Here is a 20,859-nt window from a genome sequence, read left to right as displayed (position 1 = left end):
TCCCCTTTCCAATTGCCTCCTCCATTTCTGCAGTAATGCTGCAGTCAGTTGGTTGTAATATTGGATAGAGGAGACATTTCCATATATTTTTGTGAACTGCATGTGTGACACAACTCCACCAGTCCTATTAATGATTTAATTTACAAAGATTATACCATTTTAAAACATTTTTCCAAAATATATTGTATTTTTTATCAATTAGTATATTTGAGTTTAACCATAATATTTCTTTTAATATTTGTTCTGTATTTTCTGGTGGATGAAACTGAAATTGCAACCATATTTCTATAGCTTGTTATAAAAATTGCGATATTTTGGAGATAATTTCATTTTCAAATAACTGAAATTGAGAGGTTGTAATCTGAATGGCCATTCTTGAACACGGGGTGAGCTATACTTACTGATGTGCTAGAGAACCTGTTCGGATTTAAGTATGTTTTTTGTATGACTGAAGCCTTTAGTGAGAGGTCCAATGCTTTAATATTTAATCATTTCTGCCCTCCGAATTCATATTCTTTATATAAATAGGCCTGTTTAATTTTGTCTGGCTTGGCGTTCCAAATAAAGTGAAATATTTTTTGCTCATATCATTTAAAAAACAAGTCGTTAGGTGTAGGTAGGGCCATAAGTAAATAGGTAAACTGGGATATGCCTAAAGAATGAATCAGGGTGATTTTTCCACAAATAGACAGGTGTTATCCTTGGTAAACTATACAGATCCAATACGTAATATGGTGCACTTATCATACTTTGGTTTTAATGCAGAGAGGTTAGACAAATTATCTAGATCCTCTATGAGGCTGTGCAGGGATCCAAATTGCGGATTTCAAAGAAAACATGAATTGTCAGCATACAATGACACCTTTGTTTTTAAGTCCTGGATTTCTAGCCCCTTGATATTATTGTTGGATCTGATTTTAATAGCTAACATTTGATGGCCATAATAAATAGATATGCCGATAGTGGACAACCTTGTTTTACTCCTCTTGACACTTTAAAACTTTCTGAGAAATAGCCATTATTTACTATTTTACACCTATGGTTACTATACATGATTCTAACCCATTTTATAAGAGATTCTCCTAAATTGAAATGCTCCAGGCATTTATATATAAACTCCAGTCGTACTTTATCAAATGCCATTTCAAAGTCTGCTATGAATAGCAGGCCTGGTTTCCTAGATTTTTCCTAGTGTTCTATTGTTTCCAGTACTTGTCTTATATTATCGCCAATGTATCGTCCATGTAAAAAAAACAGTCTGATTAGGATGAATAATATCCGACAATACCTTTTTAATTCTATGCGCTATGCATTTTGCTAGGATTTTGGCATCACAACACTGAAGTGTAAGTGTTCTCCAGTTTTTTTAGGTGGACTGGATCTTTATATTTACCACTTGGGTCCTGTTTCAGTAATAATGAAATCAGACCTTCTTGCTGAGTATCTGATAGTCTACCATTTTTATAGGAGTGGTTAAAACATGTTGATAACAGACCTTTGATATACCTCAACTGGTATGCCATCCAGCCCTGGAGTTTTCCCATACTTGAAGGCTTTAATTGCCTTCACATGAAGCCTTCACATGAGTCTTTCTGTATAGCTGTTAATTTTACACTATTAATAGAAAAAAAATCCTTACAATTAACTTTAGTTAGTGGAGATGGATGAGACTGAAATGAAAACATATGCTTAAAGTACTTTGCTTCCTCTTTCAAAATATACTCCGTCATTTGTAACATGTTTCTGTAAATAGTTTTTGGTAGCATTTCTATATTGAAGAGTAAAACATTATTTGGTGCATTTTTCCACATATTCCATCCTGTTCGCTTAATTTTTTTATAATATATTACACTCAATCTTTCTTGAGTAAGTTCCTCCATTTCTTTTAGTTTTTTCCGTCTAACGTATTCTTTTTTTTCCTCAATTTCCTTTGTTAAGACAAACTCTTTTGACCTAAATTGTTTTAGTTTTAAAGATGAGTGTTGAATTCCATGTCCTCTAAAGGCACATTTAAAAGGGTCCCATACAATAAGGGAATCTGCTGTACCTATGTTATGTAGGAAAAAGTCAGTTATACATTATTCTGTCCTGGTTAAAAACAAGTTGTCATCCAGTAGGCTTTGATTAAATTTCCAATATCCTCGCCCTTGCGGAAATTCTGTAAGAGTAATGTGTATACCAATTATTTGATGGTCCAACCACATTCTGTCCCCTATTAACACTTTTTAAACTTTTGGTGCCAGCGAAAATGACATAAGAAAGTAGTCAAGACGACTAGCTTGATTGAGCCTCCGCCATGTATATCTCACTAGGTCAGGATATTTAAGCCTCCATATATCCACTAGTTCCAATATATCCATAATATTTGTAATTTCCTTAAATACATGAGGGTGATAGTTTGTAGTGTGATTTCCTTTACGGTCCATTGAGGTACTTAAAACCGTATTACAATCTCCCACCATAATAATTGAGTCATAAATTAAGCTTGATAAATTATTATATATATTTTCAAAGAAGCGTGGATCATCATTATTTGGACCATATAGATTAATGAGCCAAATATGTTTATGGTCCAATTGCATATTTAAAAGGATCCACCTTCCTTGCGTATCTGTTTGAACTGTTTGCACATTCGGATCAAAATGATTGTTAATTAATATCATCACCCCTTTCGAGTTTCTTTGCCTATGGGAGAAATATATTTAGTCCCCCCAGTCCCTTTTCCATACAACTTCGTCTAAAGGTGTAGAATGAGTTTCCTGTAAACAATATATATTATATTCCTTCTCTTTTAGCAGGTAAATATTGATCGTCTTTTCTTATTATCTGCTAAGCCATTACAATTATAACTGGTTATACTTATTTCACCACCTACCGTAATGAGATACAAGTTTTCATTATACTTAGCATAATATATGTTTGTAAACTTACCATTAAGAAGTACCATGATAATTGAATGTCCATATAACTGTAGCATGATATTTGCACTGTTAAGCATACTGTAGCTGCGACTAAGTAAACCTCTAATTGTCCTCCAATATTCCACCCGCTAAATCCTCTCCCCCATCTCAAGTTGGGTTGTCGTCCCAGTGACTGGCTGACCCCCCCTGTAGACATGGATCCTAGGGCCTTTAAGAGATAGGGGCCCATCCTTTAAAAAGAGCACATGGTGCCACCTACAGTACAGAACCAGATTCGCAGTGGAAGAATTTTGTGCGAGTCTTCAGGCTAGTAAAGACCACCACCTACTGGTCTGGCCTGGCATGTCACATTTGCTTTTCATATTGGGTTTCCATGGTTTTCATCTGCAATTCACTTTCCAACTGGCCTTTACTTTTGATCTTCTGTACCTAAATCAGAAATGTCAGAACTTGTATCAGTAAAAACAATCTCAAAGCTACGAACATATTCATCCAAAGGAAGAAGAAAGTGGAATTGAATAGATGTTAGTGTTCCAACAAGGCCTTTGATTCTCTGCCTATTTGGAGTGTATAAAGCACTCCTCTTATGAACATTTCCTCTGTTATCATACCAAGATGTTATACTCAAAACTTGCCATATATCTGGACATTGAGTTTCCTAGGGAGTTTGACAGTTACAGTAAAGGACAGAGAGGCAGTTTGCAGCTGATTTTTTAGTAATTTCAACATCAGCAACCCACTTCCTCATCTCAACTTTCTCAATTCACTTCCGCAGTCTAAGGTTTTGTGCTGTCGGACAGGAAATGTTAGTTTTACTTTATCCGTGTATGTACTAAAGATGGCTGCGGGGGATACATGGTAAGAGAGATCGTTTCTACTTGCACTACTAGCTTGTTTGATAATGAGACAGTGAATAGGGCGGCAGGTAGCTTAGTGGTTAAGAGCGTTGTGCCAGTAACCGAAAGGTCGCTGGTTCTAATCCCCGAGCCGACTAGGTGAAAAATCTGTCGATGTGCCATTGAGCAAGGCACTTAACCCTAATTGCTCATGTAAGTCGCTCTGGATAAGTGCGTCTGCTAAATGACTAAAATGTAAAATGTAAATGTAGTACTTTACTATGCAGTTGCCCAGCAGTTCTCTCTGCCCTTGGCTGAGTGAGTAGGGTTGGTTTGTCGCTCATGTCTCCTTGTGTTAAGTGATTATTAACAACGTTGTCCTCTGTTCAGCTAGCTATCTGATGAGAGGAAGCCAGTGGATGAAGCAGGGATTACACAGCCCTGTGTGTAGCCTACCCTTCTCTGCTCTCCACTAGACCCCTCAGCCCTATCTCCATTAGATAGAATTAAAGGAGAAATAACTGAATAAATCATGAAGGCCCATCCAGACCAAACTGATGCTATGTAAAAGTTGCTCTGTGTCATTATTGCTTATTTGTCTGTTTTGGGGGTGCTTTGTAAAGTGCATTACATTCTTCCCCTGGGCATAGCCGGGGTCAGGGTCTGCCTTCCTCTCCCAGTCCTCCACCACATCAATATGCGATTAAGCACTTTTGGAGTTTTCTCCTCTCCTCCACTTCCCCCTGTCTTTCTGGTGCATGATAAACAGATGAGGAGAAATAAGGGCTCCGTCAGCACTTCTGTAACTGGGCCTAATTTGGTCTCTGTATCCGGAGGAAATCACATTGCTCTCAGCCTAATTAATTCCTGCTCAAGTCAGGCTGGGGAGTCAGTCTGGGAGAGGGGAGGAGAAGGAATAGAGGAGAAGAGAGGGATGCAGGAGAGGAGGGGTAGACTGGACTGTGAAAAGTGAACAGAGGATGAAGAGAATGATAAGGGTTGATGGAGCGAAAGAGATAGAGGTTACTGGGTCTGTACTCACTCATGGAATTTACTTGAATGTGAAATACCTGAACACTGCTATGGTATTGTTTTAAGTGAAAATGTGTCCATATACTGCACATTTGTAAGGTACTACCTCCTGAACAAATCTGAACACCAGTTTTAATAATAGATGAAAATACAGCTAAATGATCAGTAGATCTTAGGAGTGACTGTGAGGCTTTTATGTGTGCAGCATGGCATCCAGCTGTGGACTCGTGACCATGTCCCTGACCACAGAGGGAGAGGAGCGGAGGGGGGATGTAGGTCAGCAGTGGCCCATCACATGAACCCCAGCCCCAGCCCTAGCCCCAGCTGCAGGAAGGACCATGTCACTGGCCCCAGAGACGGTCCTTTCCCTGAACCAGGTCAATGATAAAGAGCAGAGCAGAGAAGAAGAGGGATACTATAACCATATGCTTACAGATTACACCCTGAATGTTATCAGATCACAACATCTCAATTGGGTTTAGGTCTGGACTTTGACTAGGCCATTCCAAAACTTTGCATTTGTTGCTTTTCAGCCATTCTGATGTAGACTTGCTTGTGTGTTTTGGAATGTATGATAAACTTAAATGTTGTATAGATCTCCATTATGATTTTTCCGTAAAGCACATGGATGTGTGTGAAACTGATAAGCAAAAACTTGGGACTTAGTCATATATGCAAAAACTTGCCTTTTTGAATTTTGTCTAACGTTAGTAACTAGTAGCCTAGTCAAGGCTGCGTCGTGCAATATTGTCACACTAAACTTGTTACAGACCAAGCGGAACAATAGTAAACCTTGAATTTGGGGGTTGAAAATATCCCTCTGGTGGCCAAGTTGACCTATTTTAAGAAATGCCATTGGTTGGTGGATATAAAGTCTAAGATCTTTGGTTGGCTGATGAAGATTTTGTTACAGGAAATAATCATGGCCAGCTGGTTTTGTTATCATAGGGCTAACTGTGCCAGGGTATCCCATGGGAGCAGATAACAATAAACATTTTTAGATTTTATTTGGCTGATGCGGATTTTGAGACGGAGAAAAGGTTTAAATGTTTTAAATGTTTGCAAGTGTGGACCAGGTGTTACTAAGAATAACTCAAGGGTCTTGTTAAAAGCTTAAAGTTGGAGTTACTAGCGTCCCATATTCAGAAATTAAATGTGGCAAGAAATGCTGTTGTGTGCTTTTGTGCAACAAGAGATTATATGGTTGAATGATCTCATGGTGTTAAAACATTATGCTTACAAATGCTGTTACACTTCCACTGTCTCAAGATGCATCCTGTGTGCACTAGCGTGTGTGTATGCATGTGTGTGTACACATGTGTGCAACAGTGCCAAGGGCTCTTGTTGTATGTTGCTCTCTCCTGGTGGAAATGTGTTGTTTAATCATCCTCCATGAAATTCCTGAATTATACATGTATTTCAAGAGGCAGGCACACTTGATTTGAGATACTGTAAGTGCATGTTTAAATATAGGGAGGAATTCTCCCCGTGGGCAATGCCTAATTTGTTTTCTTTGTAAATGCCTTATTGTCTGCTTGAGCTGATTTGCCATTTTGAGGCGCTGTGTACAGCATGCACTGTAGACATGCCAGTACGATAATCTTATTGGCTTTTGGCCTTTCTCCAACACAATACATACTTTTTTTCAGCCTTCCTGAGCATACATGGGCCACACATGCACACAGCTGTCTGACATGCATCATGCTATAGTATAGGCCATTACCCAGCTAGCTGACCTTGTCCTGGCCACAGCTTCATATCTCTACTCCACTATGTAGCCTAGCTGGCATATCACTACACTAGTTCCCCTGAGAGTGAGTGGAGATAAGGCAGATCAGACCCAGAGTGTCCAGGACACGAAGGCCTTTGTTAATTCTGTAGAGCTCATTGAAGGGCTCCCCTGGCATAGGAACACAGGGTCTACTCACATCAAAGCGGCCTTTCGTTAGGGATTTGTGAGGGAGGTGCTGAAGAGATAATGGGCTAAGGGTCCTGGACACTGCCTGTACATGGAGAGAGAGAGAGAGAGAGAGAGAGAGAGAGAGAGAGAGAGAGAGAGAGAGAGAGAGAGAGAGAGAGAGAGAGAGAGAGAGAGAGAGGCCGGTGGGAGGGGCTGATTAGTGTGGAGCACTTATAGTCAGAGCTGCTATTGGGGGAAGGGATCTCTTAGATCAATGGTATTAACGTTACACAATACCTTTGGGAAAGTAAGAAAATGTTATTATTCTACTGTAATTCAGTGACATGCTTCTTGCATGTACTGAAATACTGTGTAAGTTAATACAGGATAATAATTCAATCATCAAAGCTGCTCTTTTTTCATTGCGATCATTGCATGACCGCTAAACTGTTTTGGCTGTGTTGACATCAAAATGGCTTCCTTTTCTTCTATGTGGTCCTCTCCATCACCACAGATCAGTTGTTATTTTCTCTGCACATAGAGTAGCAGAAGCAGCAGCAAAAGAGGCTCAGTCTGCGGTCTCTAACCCTAGCTCCTCTGACAGGTGACCTTTCCCTGAAGCCTGGTCTGCCCTGTGTGGGAGGGCACTCCATTACCAGACTGAAGCTGAGGCCGTGGTTTCTTAAAAGGGACACACACTCACACAAGCTCATCATGACCCACATGCTTTGTGCACAGCTCTCTATGACTTCCTATTTTAGATGTCTTTGCGAGTAAACAACAGTGTTTGTCCTCTGTGTGGAGTGTGTGTGAGTATGTGCTCTCTAAGTGTCATTCTGAATCATGCTCTGGTACAGCAGTGACTGTTGATGAGTCAGGCTGTCTTGTCTGTGTTTTTGGTGTAGTTGCTAGCTAGGACACGTGATGTGACCATGGACTCTTTCGCACTATGGCGACATATTCTACATCTGTGTAAGTGTGGCCATTCTGACTGAGAATGTACAGTACTTTATAACAGTGAATTGTAGTGTCATTATGTTTAGTCTTTTGAAAACCTGATGATTTCATATTGGACGTTTTTCTCTCTGCAGGGTCCCGGCCCTCCCTGTTAAGAACCTGACTGGCTCTGGACCAGTTCACCCAGCAATTGCAGGTAATGGTTCTATTTTTCTTATCTTTTGCAATTAAAAATACATTTTTCTCCCTGTAGGCTGCATTTACATGAGTTCTTTAGTTTTCGCATCCGTTCTTACTCATAATACTAAACCAACATGGCTATTTTCTTTCCTGTATGAATGTGTGTGTGTGTGTGCCAGGTATGACTGGTATCCTGATGTGTGCTGCTGGCCTGCCCGTGTGTCTGACCCGGGCCCCTAAACCCATCCTGCACCCACCGCCCATCAACAAGAGTGACATGAAGCCTGTGCCCGGGGTCAATGGCATCTGCCGCAAGACCAAGAAGAAGCACCTCAGGAGAGGTATGTACAGATGTAGGATCTTAATTTGATCACCCTGTTGCAGGAGAACTTTCCTGTAATGCAAATTGTAGTGTATTTGAGGTTTAAAAGGCTTCTGACGTTTGTAATTTCCACTTTGAAATGTCAGAGTTGATTCTCCCTTACGAAAAATGTATCAACCCCTACAAAAATGTCTATTAATTATAATCCATTCACATTTCCTGTTGCTGCAGGATTATTTTCATGCTGTAGCAAACTGGCTCAAGTTAAGATCCTACATCTGTATGTATGACAGGGAGGGCTCACAGGAACACTAGAGAGGAGGGGCTGTCATGGAGTGTGAGAGGAATTCAATTGAGACATTAAGATGTAAAGTAAATCTCTCCTCTGGATAATCAGAAGAATCAGAATAACTTTATTCACTAAGAACATTTAAACATACCCGGTATTTGACTTAGTGAGTAGGTGCTGCCAGCAATAGACAATATACAAACAGAATACAGACACAAAGTCAACATACAGAATATACAATATAAATACAGTAAACATACAGTCGTGGTCAAAAGTTTTGAGAATGACACAAATATTAATTTTCACAAAGTATGCTGCCTCAGTTTTTATGATGCCAATTTGCATATACTCCAGAATGTTATCAAGAGTGATCAGATGAATTGCAATTAATTGCAAAGTCCCTCATTGCCATGAAAATGAACTTAATCCACCAAAAACATTTCCACTGCATTTCAGCCCTGCCACAAAAGGACCAGCTGACATCATGTAAGTGATTCTCTCGTTAACACAGGTGAGAGTGTTGACGAGGACAAGGCTGGAGATCACTCTGTCATGCTGATTGAGTTAAAATAACAGACTGGAAGCTTTAAAAGGAGGGTGGTGCTTGAAATCATTGTTCTTCCTCTGTTAACCATTGTTACCTGCAAGGAAACACGTGCCATCATCATTGCTTTGCACAAAAAGGGCTTCACAGGCAAGGAAATTGCTGCTAGTAAGATTGCACCTAAATCAACCATTTATCGGATCATCAAGAACTTCAAGGAGAGAGGTTCAATTGTTGTGAAGAAGGCTTCAGGACGCCCAAGAAAGTCCAGCAAGCGCCAGGACCGTCTCCTAAAGTTGATTCAGCTGCGGGATCAGGGCACCACCAGTGCAGAGCTTGCTCAGGAATGGCAGCAGGCAGGTGTGAGTGCATCTGCACGCACAGTGAGGCGAAGACTTTTGGAGGATGGCCTGGTGTCAAGAAGGGCAGCGAGGAAGCCACTTCTCTCCAGGAAAAACATCAGGGACAGACTGATATTCTGCAAAAGGTACAGGGATTGGACTGCTAAGGACTGGGGTAAAGTCATTTTCTCTGATGAATCCCCTTTCCAACAGTAAAGCATCCTGAGACCATTCATGTGTGGGGTTGCTTCTCAGCCAAGGGAGTGGGCTCACTCACAATTTTGCCTTAGAACACAGCCATGAATAAAGAATGGTACCAACACATCCTCTGAGAGCAACTTCTCCCAACCATCCAAGAACAGTTTGGTGACGAACAATGCCTTTTCCAGTATGATGGAGCACCTTGCCATAAGGCAAAAGTGATAACTAAGTGGCTCGGGGAACAAAACATCGACATTTTGGGTCCATGGCCAGGGAACTCCCCAGACCTTAATCCCATTGAGAACGTGGTCAATCCTCATGAGGCGGGTGGACAAACAAAAACCCACAAATTCTGACAAACTCCAAGCATTGATTATGCAAGAATGGGCTGCCATCAGTCAGGATGTGGCCCAGAAGTTAATTGACAGCATGCCAAGGCGGATTGCAGAGGTCTTGAAAAATAAGGGTCAACACTGCAAATATTGACTCTTTGCATAAATGTAATGTAATTGTCAATAAAAGCCTTTGACACTTATGGAATGCTTGTAATTATACTTCAGTATACCATAGTAACATCTGACAAAAACATCTAAAAACACTGAAGCAGCAAACTTTGTGAAGACCAATACATGTGTCATTCTCAAAACTTTTGACCACGACTGTGCAACTCTGGAGTATAAGCTGATTCACAGTGAGGACATACAATTTACAGAGGGGATATATCTATATATGGAGAGGTGTACATAGTGCAAATGCAGTATAGTGCAGTTATTATTATTTCACCTCATTGATGGCAAGGTGCAGTGTTCGGCTCAATGCAAAGTCTCTTAATTCCTATGAGCCTCATGGCCAGTTGGTGAGGACCACGGTACCGGGGAAAAAACTGTTCAGGCGGCGGGGGGTTTTGGTCATGTTTGACCTGAACCGTTTGCCAGAGGGGATTCTTTGAAAGATGGGGTGTCCAAGTTGGGGGGGTCGGCGATGATCTTTCCTGCATGCTTCCTTGTCCTGGAGTCGTGCAGGTCCTCGGTGGAGGGCAGGTCAATCAATACAATGTATTTATAAAGCCCTTTTTACATGAACAGATGTCACAAAGTGCTATACTGAAACCCAGCCTAAAACCCCAAACAGCAAGCAATGCAGATGTAGAAGCGGGTAGCTAATGACCCTGTCAGCAGATTGGACAATGCAGTCCTGATGACCCTGATGAAGGGAAAGGGAGGGATTACAGTCACACTCACCACATTTAATGGGTTTCCCACCACATTGAAATTAACTATTTATTAAATTAGCTATTTCCACAACTATAATTAAGATGAATCTATTGTAGTGAGATGGGTTGATGATGATCCTGTGGTGAGATGTGTGGCTTTAGCTAAAATGGCGCCAGGCCAATGTCAATTTGATGCCGTTGAAACCACAGGCGTCCCCGTTTGAGTGTCTGTCCTAATTGGTCAGTGCAGGCGGTGGGTTTTTCAGCCCTGCATCACTCTGTTCCACCCAGACACCTCCGCCATCTCTCCCCTCCCTCCCCTTCATCACTCCATCCCCGGGCCGCAGACTCAGGCGGGGGCATTGGGACGGGAGGACACCACGGACTGATAGATGGGTTGCAGCCAATTATCATTATTTTTTTTACATTTTAGTCATTTAGCAGACGCTCTTATCCAGAGCGACTTACAGTTAGTGAGTGCGTACATTTTCATACTGGCCCCCCGTGGGAAACGAACCCACAACCCTGGCGTTGCAAGCGCCATGCTCTACCAACTGATGCAGCATAGCCCCCATGGAACGAGGCAGAGAGGGAAAGAGATTTGGGGTTATCCTGTTCCGGCTGCCACTCTAAAGGAGGCTAGAGAGGCCTTTGATCTAGCAAATGAAACCATCAAAAAGGCAATGCCGGAAAATGCATAATGCAGTCCTTCTCCCTGTCTCTCCCTCTGTATCTCTCTCTCTCCATTGCTTTCTCTCATCTCTCTCGCTTCTCTGTCTCTTTCACTCTCTTCCTCCCCCCTTCCCCCTTTCTCTCTCTCCCTCTCTCTGTTCCCCAAATGAGCAAACAAATGTGCTGGGGGAAGAGTGCCCGTCTGTAAGCGTATTAGAGGTGTAAGCTGTGGGTGAGCTCTGACAGCCATGCTAGCTTAGTTTCACATTGGGATTAGCTTGGTGTGTGGGTGATGGCTCATTGTTCTGTGTCACTTTGAAGGTGACCTCCTCTTCAACATCACACACAGTATTATTCACACTCTCTTATTGGACTGGTCTGTCTCATCATAATCAAGTAGGTCTATGGTACTTTAGAGCCAGACCAGTCACTGGGTTTACCTATTGCTCAAATAGACAGCATTCACTTCTCCTTATGCAGATCTATCTAGTCATATTTTCCTTTTAACCATATGCCTTCAATGTTGTGTTTTATTGCTAGGGAAAAACCCAGAGGATGTAGTGCGGAGATACACAGAGAAAGTGAAGGTAGCCCCTGATGAGGTAAGGAGAGTCCTGGGTGACACACACTTTAATGCGGTTTGAAATCAATATACTGTACAGTGTATCATTGCTATGCATCCCAACCCTACAGTAAGATACAGTAGCTGTTAGGGTCTAACTGGTGCCCACTCACTTTCCCTTCCCAGGACTGCACCATCTGCATGGAGAGGCTGGTGATGTCATCGGGTTACGAGGGTGTCCTGCAGCACAAGGGCATAAAGCCAGAAATGGTGGGCAAGCTTGGCAAGTGTGGGCACATTTACCATCTGCTGTGCCTGGTGGCCATGTACAACAATGGCAACAAGGTGAGAAAGGGCATTCGCGCCAGCGCTTGTTATGGTATCAATGATACCATATCATAATATGATATTGTATAGTAGTGGGTGAAATTACACATCCCATTTGATGTGATGTGTTATACTTTGATATCATTCGATTAGATGAGATGAGATTAGACTAGATTGAGATCAAACTCATTCAGAAGCAGGCCTTACTCTGCAAAGCACAGTTCATGCTCATTTGAATGCATAACCATTAAACAAAATTACAATTATTTTTTTATTTAAAGTCTATTTAGTACAGAAGATGGCTCTATGTCCATGAAATCACTCTAGATTAGATTAAATATGTTTGATTAGATTAGGAATGAATATTGAACATTTAATGTGTCCCTGTCCAGGATGGCAGTCTACAGTGCCCCACCTGTAAGGCTATCTATGGGGAGAAGACAGGCACACAGCCCCCTGGGAAGATGGAGTACCATGTCATTCCCCACTGCCTGCCTGGCTACCCGGAGGCCAAGACCATCCGCATCGTCTATGACATTCCTGCTGGCATACAGGTAAGCACGACACTTTACGTCCCACCCTTATATCCTTCACACTCACACAGTCCACTCATCCACTGGCTCTCCTTCCTAGGTCTATTGTCTTCCATCTACATTGGTATAAGACTGTTGTGTCTGACATGAGGATGCTTCAGAGGGTATTTGATTATGTGTTTAGTGTTGCTGAGGGGGTTGAAATGTCCCAAAGCCGCGTGACTGCATCCTCGTAAAGAGAGAGAGAGAACGATTCACCTCCTCTCTTTGCAGTGGGCGGAGGCGGTCGAGAGGAGGGAAGAGGGCTGCATATTTCATCCTGACTGCAGAGCGGAGCTTTAATAGAGTCAATGAAGTGACCTTTATTTTCAGAAGAGCAGGCTTAGTCTCCCTGGGGAGGGAAGAGGGAGACTATGTCTGTCTGTCCCCTGCCCTCCACACTGCATCAGCACATCACACCACAACCCACCCACAGTGCCCCATCACACCACTCACCCTCCTCACTTCCCCCTTCAAACACATCTTCACTGACAGCTGTACTCTGTGTAAGAAAGTCATGATATAGTAATGATACAGTACATTATGAAGTAGAGTGGAGTACAATGAGTATGGTGTGGCATGTCAACACATATCACCTGCATCACAGAGCATGGCAGTTACTTGTTTGTTATACAACTGGTATAAAGAACATGTTTCTTTATTTTATTTTTTATTTATTTATTTTTTTTTGGGGGGGGGGGGATAGATCAGCTTAATATTGCAGATAGATTGTAACTTCCATCAATCTAATTGTCTGCATCACTTCCAATCCCCCATGTTTTTTATATATATACTCCCCTTTATTACTTTTCACCCCCGCCATCCTTTCCCTACTTGGGGTAAATTAGTGAACAACAATGCTTAGGCCTCTACTTCCAGCTTATACTTACTATCAAAATTTTATGGACACAGTCAATTTTACAATAATTATATTTTGTTTGTTTTTCTTGATGAACATGTTTCTTGATGAAAAGTAAAAAGGTTTTGTTTTGGCAGTGGCATTCACCCCCCCAATTAATGCTTTGATAGAGTGCAAATAAACTCACAGAGTAGTCTGAGTACTAGTATAGAATCTTGTCCCAGGGGCACATTTGACATTTCCCTCTGACTGAATGTTAATTGAAAGAGAAAGAGCAGGGTTGTGAACAGGGGCGGTGTGTTCATTAGGGCGATATGGGCGACGCACTGCCAAACGGGAAAAGGAAGGGATTTTTTTTCTAATCAATTATATCACGGCAACAGTAGTTATCAGTGTTCTAATCTAGACGTCTGATCTGCCACTAAATGTCCAATCAGGCTAAAGTCGTGCTTCAAATGGCCCCGCCCCTTTTGGGGCGATTTCAGTCAGGTTGAAAATCGCCCCAGAAGTCTCTCATAGACTCTCATGTAAAATTTTTTTTTCAAATATCAGAGCTTTCAATACAATCTCTATGGGTTCCGGGAGGGCTTGCACTTACGCGCTTTCGTCATACGTAACATAACCATGAACGTAACTAAGAAAAGAGCGGGTAGCAGCGTCAATCAATTCACGTACTACTGTCAAGATGGCTAGCGTTCAGTGCAACTCGATTGTCTCTTTGAAAGAAGTTCCTTTTTGTCGGCGAACAAATCAAGATAAATTGGCAACGAAACAATTAGGACCTCCCAGACCAAATTTAATAATTCAGCAGGTTTCTACTAAAGGGGGGAAAGTCCTACACCCGAGGATTTTCCAAAAATTGGTACGAACGAAAAACCTGGCTAGCAGGCTGCGATGTAGCTAATGCAGTCTTCTGCTACCCCTGCTTACTCTTTCACCCTGAAGGCGGCACGGCAGACAGCACCGCTTGGACAGCGACTGGTGTAACAGACATGCACCATCTTTCAGAAAAGATTAAGAAACATGAGCTGTCAAAGACCCACATGGATAGCTGTTTGAGATTGTCTGCTTTGGGGAGAGTGAACATTGCCACTCACTCAACTGGATGAGGGATACAGGCTAGCTGTCCGCCGCCACAACGATGAGGTTAGCAAGAACCGCCACATCCTCAGCCGGCTAATCCAGTGTGTGAAGTTTTGCGGAGTGTTTGAGTTAGCTTTGCGAGGCAAAGATGAAACTGAGGGCTCCACCAACCCTGGTATTTTTCTTGGACTTGTCAACTTTGTGGCACAATTAGATGAGGTGTTTTATGGAAATGCATATTGTTTATGCAGTGTTGAGGAATGTGAAAGAACACCCTTGATTATTTTTACTGTGATAACTTATTTTGCTTTTGTAAGCCAACACTTTTGAGATCAGTCAATAAATGCTTCTGGTATTGACTTATATGCTGCCCCTGTCTTCATGTTGTTGCTGGACATACCTTTTTTAAAATGTGTGTAGGTCACCTAAATCATCAGAAAAATTGCCCCCCCTGAGAATTTTTTCAGGAGCCGCCACTGGTTGTGAATGTTTTTGTCCTTTTCACCAGGCCACAGAGCATCCCAACCCAGGGAAGAAGTTCAGCGCTAGAGGCTTCCCACGGCACTGCTACCTCCCAGACAATGACAAGGGCAGGAAGGTAAGACTTACAGTACTGTCTGTGTGTATATGGGAATAACATGTTTTCCACAATACATGCTGTAGTAGGCAACACCCTTGACTGGACTAGAAAAAGACATGTAAGTCTGTCTGTCTGTCCCCAGGTCCTGAAGCTCCTGATCATGGCGTGGGACCGCCGCCTCATCTTCACCATCGACACGTCCAGCACCACGGGCGAGTCGGACACGGTGGTGTGGAACGAGATCCACCACAAGACAGAGTTTGGCTCCAACCTGACAGGGCACGGCTACCCAGACCCCAACTACCTGGACAACGTCCTGACAGAGCTGTCAGCCCAGGGGGTGGGAGAGGACAACCTGAAGGACTGAGGGGGGCAGAGAGGCCACCGAGGACCACCACCCATACAATACTCCTCTCTGACATAGAGTGGGCCTCTGCATGAAGAGGCAACATGCAGCCGAGATAACTATATTTTACTCCCCACACCCAAAACACACCTAAAGACCCTCAGATTCTGTATGTGGCCATGGAAATATAGCAAATGACATTATAACATCATGATTGTGTTATACTGTTATTTGCATTTACCTAAACATAACTGTAAAACTTTGTCCGTGCCTTGAGCATGTGTATTTTTGCCAAGATTTCAACCTGATAGGGTAAAGGAACGTGAAGACAGGATTTAAATGAAAACAGATCTCAATGTGTATTGGCTGTTGTGGGATTTAGACATTATTGCACATCAACTGTTAATTGATTCCTCTGAGACAGGATTTTGATCCTCCTCTTTTGTACTGAAGAAGATTTTAGGACTGTGACATCATGGCATTGAAAGAGATGTCTGTTTATACTCACCACCAAACCATATGGCCCAGAGTTTGATATTGCATTTTAATGTTGACCGCATACCTGGGACTTTTGCAAAGACAGTTGGCTAGGGCTCTGAAGGCTTTAGATGTCTGTCACAGTTTGTTCTAGTTTTATCAGATGTGTATTTTTTAAAGAGTAGGGAAGTGATTTCTCAAGTTGTAGTTGGTATTTGTGTGGAAATCTTCAGGAGAATTTTAATATGCAGAATTGTAAAAGCGTGGTTGCTTTCCCAGATCTGACACTTATTAGTCCAATTCACACTAAATCTACACAGTTCAACTTGTTGTGACATGCTGATGTGGTTGCTAGTGAGAGTCTTTTGAAAGTGAGGCCTTTTGCTTAGTTTTAGCTTGGTGGTTTTCTGCACCAAAACTGTCTGTAGATCTGAGTGGACGGTCACGGTGATGTGATTCTCAGGAAGGAGAGAGGGCATCTCTGATTGGCTACACAGGGCCGTTTCACAAAGGCTTGGCGTCACTGGCCAGTGAGTCTGTTGAAGGTTGACATGCACCACCTGACAGAGAGACAGTCAGATGATTTGAGGATTCAGCTGTCTCACAGTAAATGTATATTCTAATGGGGTGCCAACCTGAGGAGGCCTTTGGAAGTTAACCTGATATAGATCCATCCACAAGCATCTTAACGACCAGTTAGATGATTGTTAAAAAATGTATGCTTCTATAAGTTAAGAACTGAGGCAGTCGAGCAAGCCTCGCTCCACTCCAAGGTTAACCTAATTTGTTTTGTTGAAACACTGGTGACATTGACCTCTGTGAATAAGCCTGTCTTAGAGGAGGCCCAGGCGTTGGAATGATCTATCACGCTCGCATCACATGTGCTTGCCTACTTGCGTGTGTTTTTGAGTGTGTGTTAGTGTGTGTGTGCTGTGGGGTTAATTCGCTCTCTAAGGGCTCTATTTAATCCGTATTGCGGTAGTTGAGCATTACAGCGTGATTTAAATTTAAAGACAATATTCCCGAGTTAGCAGAGACTGCATTCACGGTAAACGCTGTATATGTCGGCTCAATCGGAAATTACTTTTACATTTCTATGGCGCAATCTCGAACGCTTCAGTGCTTCAACAGAGAAGCAGAACATGCTTCTCAGAGAGCGATGTCCTCCTCAAAGAATGACTCTCTCCTCTGATCCATCATACAGTAGAGTAGGCAGAGCGTGCCACACACACACACACACACACACACACACACACACACACACACACACACACACACACACACACACACACACACACACACACACACACACACACACACACACACACACACACACACACACAGTGATGTACGAGCCCCTGGTGTTCATCCTCTGCTCTGCAATGCTGGGCTGGTTGCATGATAAGCCTCTGCTGCTCCCTGGTGCTGCAGACAACAGACCCCCACCTGTCTAAAGGCTCTTAGGTCTGATACTGATGTACGGGCCACTGCTGCGTTTCCCCTTCCCTCAGCAGCTAGAGGAGCTCATTCTACAGTAGGATCACTCAGAATGTTGTTCTTTAAAGTACAGTACGTGAAGCTGATGTTGCACTGGGAATGTTACTCCCTTTGCTCCTTCCCATCTCCCTTCCCACAGATTCTATGCCCATAAGCTAAAGAGTTATTGAAGATTTTAGTCATGATGAAATCTTGTGAGTTTCTTTTCCGAAAAATAACAGTTAACCTTTAAGCTGCAAAAATCTATTTCCTTCAGTAGGATCTGACAAATTTTAATGAGTGGAGATGTTGGTATAATCTAGAAGAGATTCATGTTGAAGTTTTATGGTGTGCCACCCACTTCACGGGTTTTGATCCTTTAAATGCTTTTGAATATTTTGGACTGAATCATAGTCTTCCGTAGCACTTTGAGGCAGCAGTTTTCTTTAATTAATCCTTTCATTTTAGGAAGATGTCTTTAAATGTATTGGCTACAAATTCAGCTGTTTATGTTTATAAACTTGTCTTGCATTGCTTCAAATATATATATCTATACATTTGCAGATCTGATCTACCTTTAAATGTACATGTATGCTCAATTTGAGTCATATGGTGTAAGTTTAATTGATTTTTTATACTCTTCTATATAATGAAAATATACACTCACATTTACCCGCCCACAAAACTATACACACAGGCACATATTAACATTAATACATCAAATCTGGCATATGTGATTTGCCAGTATGTCAGGGACTGTTGAAATATGTATGCCATGTTATGAGCGTCTTATATTAGTAGTAGTCTTAGAATTTGCTGCTGTCGTTAATGTAGATTCTGTATTGGAGTCGCTGAGGTATTCAGTAAAAACAGTAGGTCCCTCTTTATTATTGGTTGGGGGGAGTTTAGCAGCATGTAGTCGACCCTATCCCCCAGATGGGTCATTGACCATAGAAAGAGAATTCTAATTGTGTCATTTACCTTGTATAACCTAATAGAACCAAGAGGAGGATACTGTCAGTACCCCCAAACTGGTGAGTGAAAAACAAGAGTCATCTTCCCTGTTCATTTCTTCTTTATCCTTGTGCAAGTGTGACTAACTTTAAGCTTTTTGTCACTCTCTTAAATGGGGAAAAACAGGAAAGAAATGCTTCCAGTCTTATCAGGGAATTTCCTATTTAAAGTGAGACTCATTAAGTTGTACAGATAAAACATTTTTGCTTGGCCAACCCTATTTTCCATGTCATTGTACTTTAACTGATGTACTGTATCAGTTCATATTTATAGACTTACATTTCCAGTCTCCAAATGCTTAAGTATGTAACTGTAATTTTATGGTCTAGGCCTCCTCAGCCTTTCAGGTGTGTACATAAGGTCAGTATGCTTTCAGTGGAGTCTGTACACCGGGGAATTTTAATGTGAGCATACATTTTATTGTCTGGTTTTGGACAGAGGAATAGAGTTTATGCAATTATATATGCGAGCAATTTGTACCTCATGTCACGTGTAGCAGGAGGTTTTGGGGACAGGAGAATGGATGTTCAACATTCTGTAAGGTATGTCCATTTGTGATCCAAGGGTATTGCTCAAATGCTCCGTATAGGAGAACACATATTTTTGATGTATTTTTTTAAAGATTGAATATCTTCAATTGAGCATTCATACTGTGTAACATTGTTACATTACAGTAATTAATATACATTCCATACGATTTTCCATAGCATATATTGATTAGGTGTGGGAAATGGGGTAACGCTGACTTGTAAGGATACATTAACAGGGATACTTTCTCATTAGGAGTTTACATTTTCAATCATATTGATAACCTCCACAGCATACTGTGCTTATGTCTACACAGATACACCTGCAACAATTTGGTGGGAATCTGTGTAGGTGTGAGATAGGGGGTCTGCGTGTGTGAGCGTATGTGCATGTGTGTGTGAAAATGTTTGGTTTAAGCTCCAAAAAGATTGAAACAGTAAACGTTTGGGGGTTGAGACAAAAATGTTTTCATAGAAGTGCATGTTACTCAAGACCTAAAGAAGTCTGCTGACAAAGAAAATATTTTGTATGTGACAATTGTTATTGAGTCATTAGAGATGTCATCCAGCTGTGTCCCGTGTGGAGTGGCATGGTGGACTGCTTGTCTGTTTTTTTACCTCTAAAGAGGGTTTGATGGAGAGAGATGAGAATGAGCTAGCGCTTTGCTGCTCCGTCCTCTCTTCAGGTTGCACATAAATGGTGATCGTATGTATGAGGTAATCGTCTGCATTTTAAGTGCCCATTTTCTCCTGACAAAATGTCAGAGAGCCATGTGGCTATGGTTCAATATTCAAATAATCATTTCTCATCAGAAGCAACATATTATGATTTAAAAAAGAAACCACAACACACAAAGAGAAATTGAGATTTGAAATGTATAATCAAATGACTAGAAATAAAGGCAAGATTAGAGACATAAAACATTGAAGGGCTTCTTAATCTATCAGTCTTTATTGGATTGTGATGACTTTGTTGCATGTTTGTGTGTTTCATGTGAAAAATAAATGTGCCCTCAACAGGGTAGTTTGTTTGACCTCGTTCTTTACTGTCTTTCGTTGCCACCACGTCCTCCTCTTCCTTTAGCTCTGCCGATATAAACAAGCTTTGCTCGAGCTGTGGAGTGTGGTGGTAACAGTTTGCACCGGCAGTAAATTGTTTTTTTTGGGGGGGGTAGATCAGCTTAATATTGCAGATACATTGTAACTTCCATCAATGTAATTGTCTGCATCACTTCCAATCCCCCATGTTTATATATACAGTGGGGAGAACAAGTATTTGATACACTGCCGATTTTGCAGGTTTTCCTACTTACAAAGCATGAAAAATCCAGAAAATCACATTGTATGATTTTTAAGTAATTAATTTGCATTTTATTGCATGACATAAGTATTTGATCACCTACCAACCAGTAAGAATTCCGTCTCTCACAGACCTGTTAGTTTTTCTTTAAGAAGCCCTCCTGTTCTCCACTCATTACCTGTATTAACTGCACCTGTTTGAACTTGTTACCTGTATAAAAGACACCAGTCCACACACTCAATCAAACAGACTCCAACCTCTCCACAATGGCCAAGACCAGAGAGCTGTGTAAGGACATCAGGGATAAAATTGTAGACCTGCACAAGGC

At 41.7% G+C, this 20,859-nt stretch overlaps 1 protein-coding gene across 3 annotated transcripts in view; it reads left to right on the top strand.

Annotated features, from left to right (window-relative positions):
* LOC121550450 (E3 ubiquitin-protein ligase DTX1) overlaps nt 1-20,265 on the top strand; it is a 60,738-nt gene extending 40,473 nt beyond the window's left edge. For all 3 annotated transcript variants that reach the window (XM_041862715.2, XM_041862717.2, XM_041862716.2), the window contains exons 5-11: nt 7,781-7,842; nt 8,006-8,167; nt 11,949-12,010; nt 12,157-12,315; nt 12,690-12,851; nt 15,320-15,409; nt 15,534-20,265. In XM_041862715.2, the coding sequence (XP_041718649.1) occupies nt 7,781-7,842; nt 8,006-8,167; nt 11,949-12,010; nt 12,157-12,315; nt 12,690-12,851; nt 15,320-15,409; nt 15,534-15,758 (922 nt within the window). In that variant the 3' untranslated portion in view covers nt 15,759-20,265. The remainder of the gene's footprint in view (nt 1-7,780; nt 7,843-8,005; nt 8,168-11,948; nt 12,011-12,156; nt 12,316-12,689; nt 12,852-15,319; nt 15,410-15,533) is intronic.
* Nucleotides 20,266-20,859: the final 594 nt, after the last annotated feature.

Source organism: Coregonus clupeaformis, chromosome 18, assembly GCF_020615455.1.
Source record: "Coregonus clupeaformis isolate EN_2021a chromosome 18, ASM2061545v1, whole genome shotgun sequence".
Taxonomy (NCBI): domain Eukaryota; kingdom Metazoa; phylum Chordata; class Actinopteri; order Salmoniformes; family Salmonidae; genus Coregonus; species Coregonus clupeaformis.
Note: the sequence above shows the minus strand (reverse complement) of the source record. Positions and strands in the feature narration are given on the sequence as shown.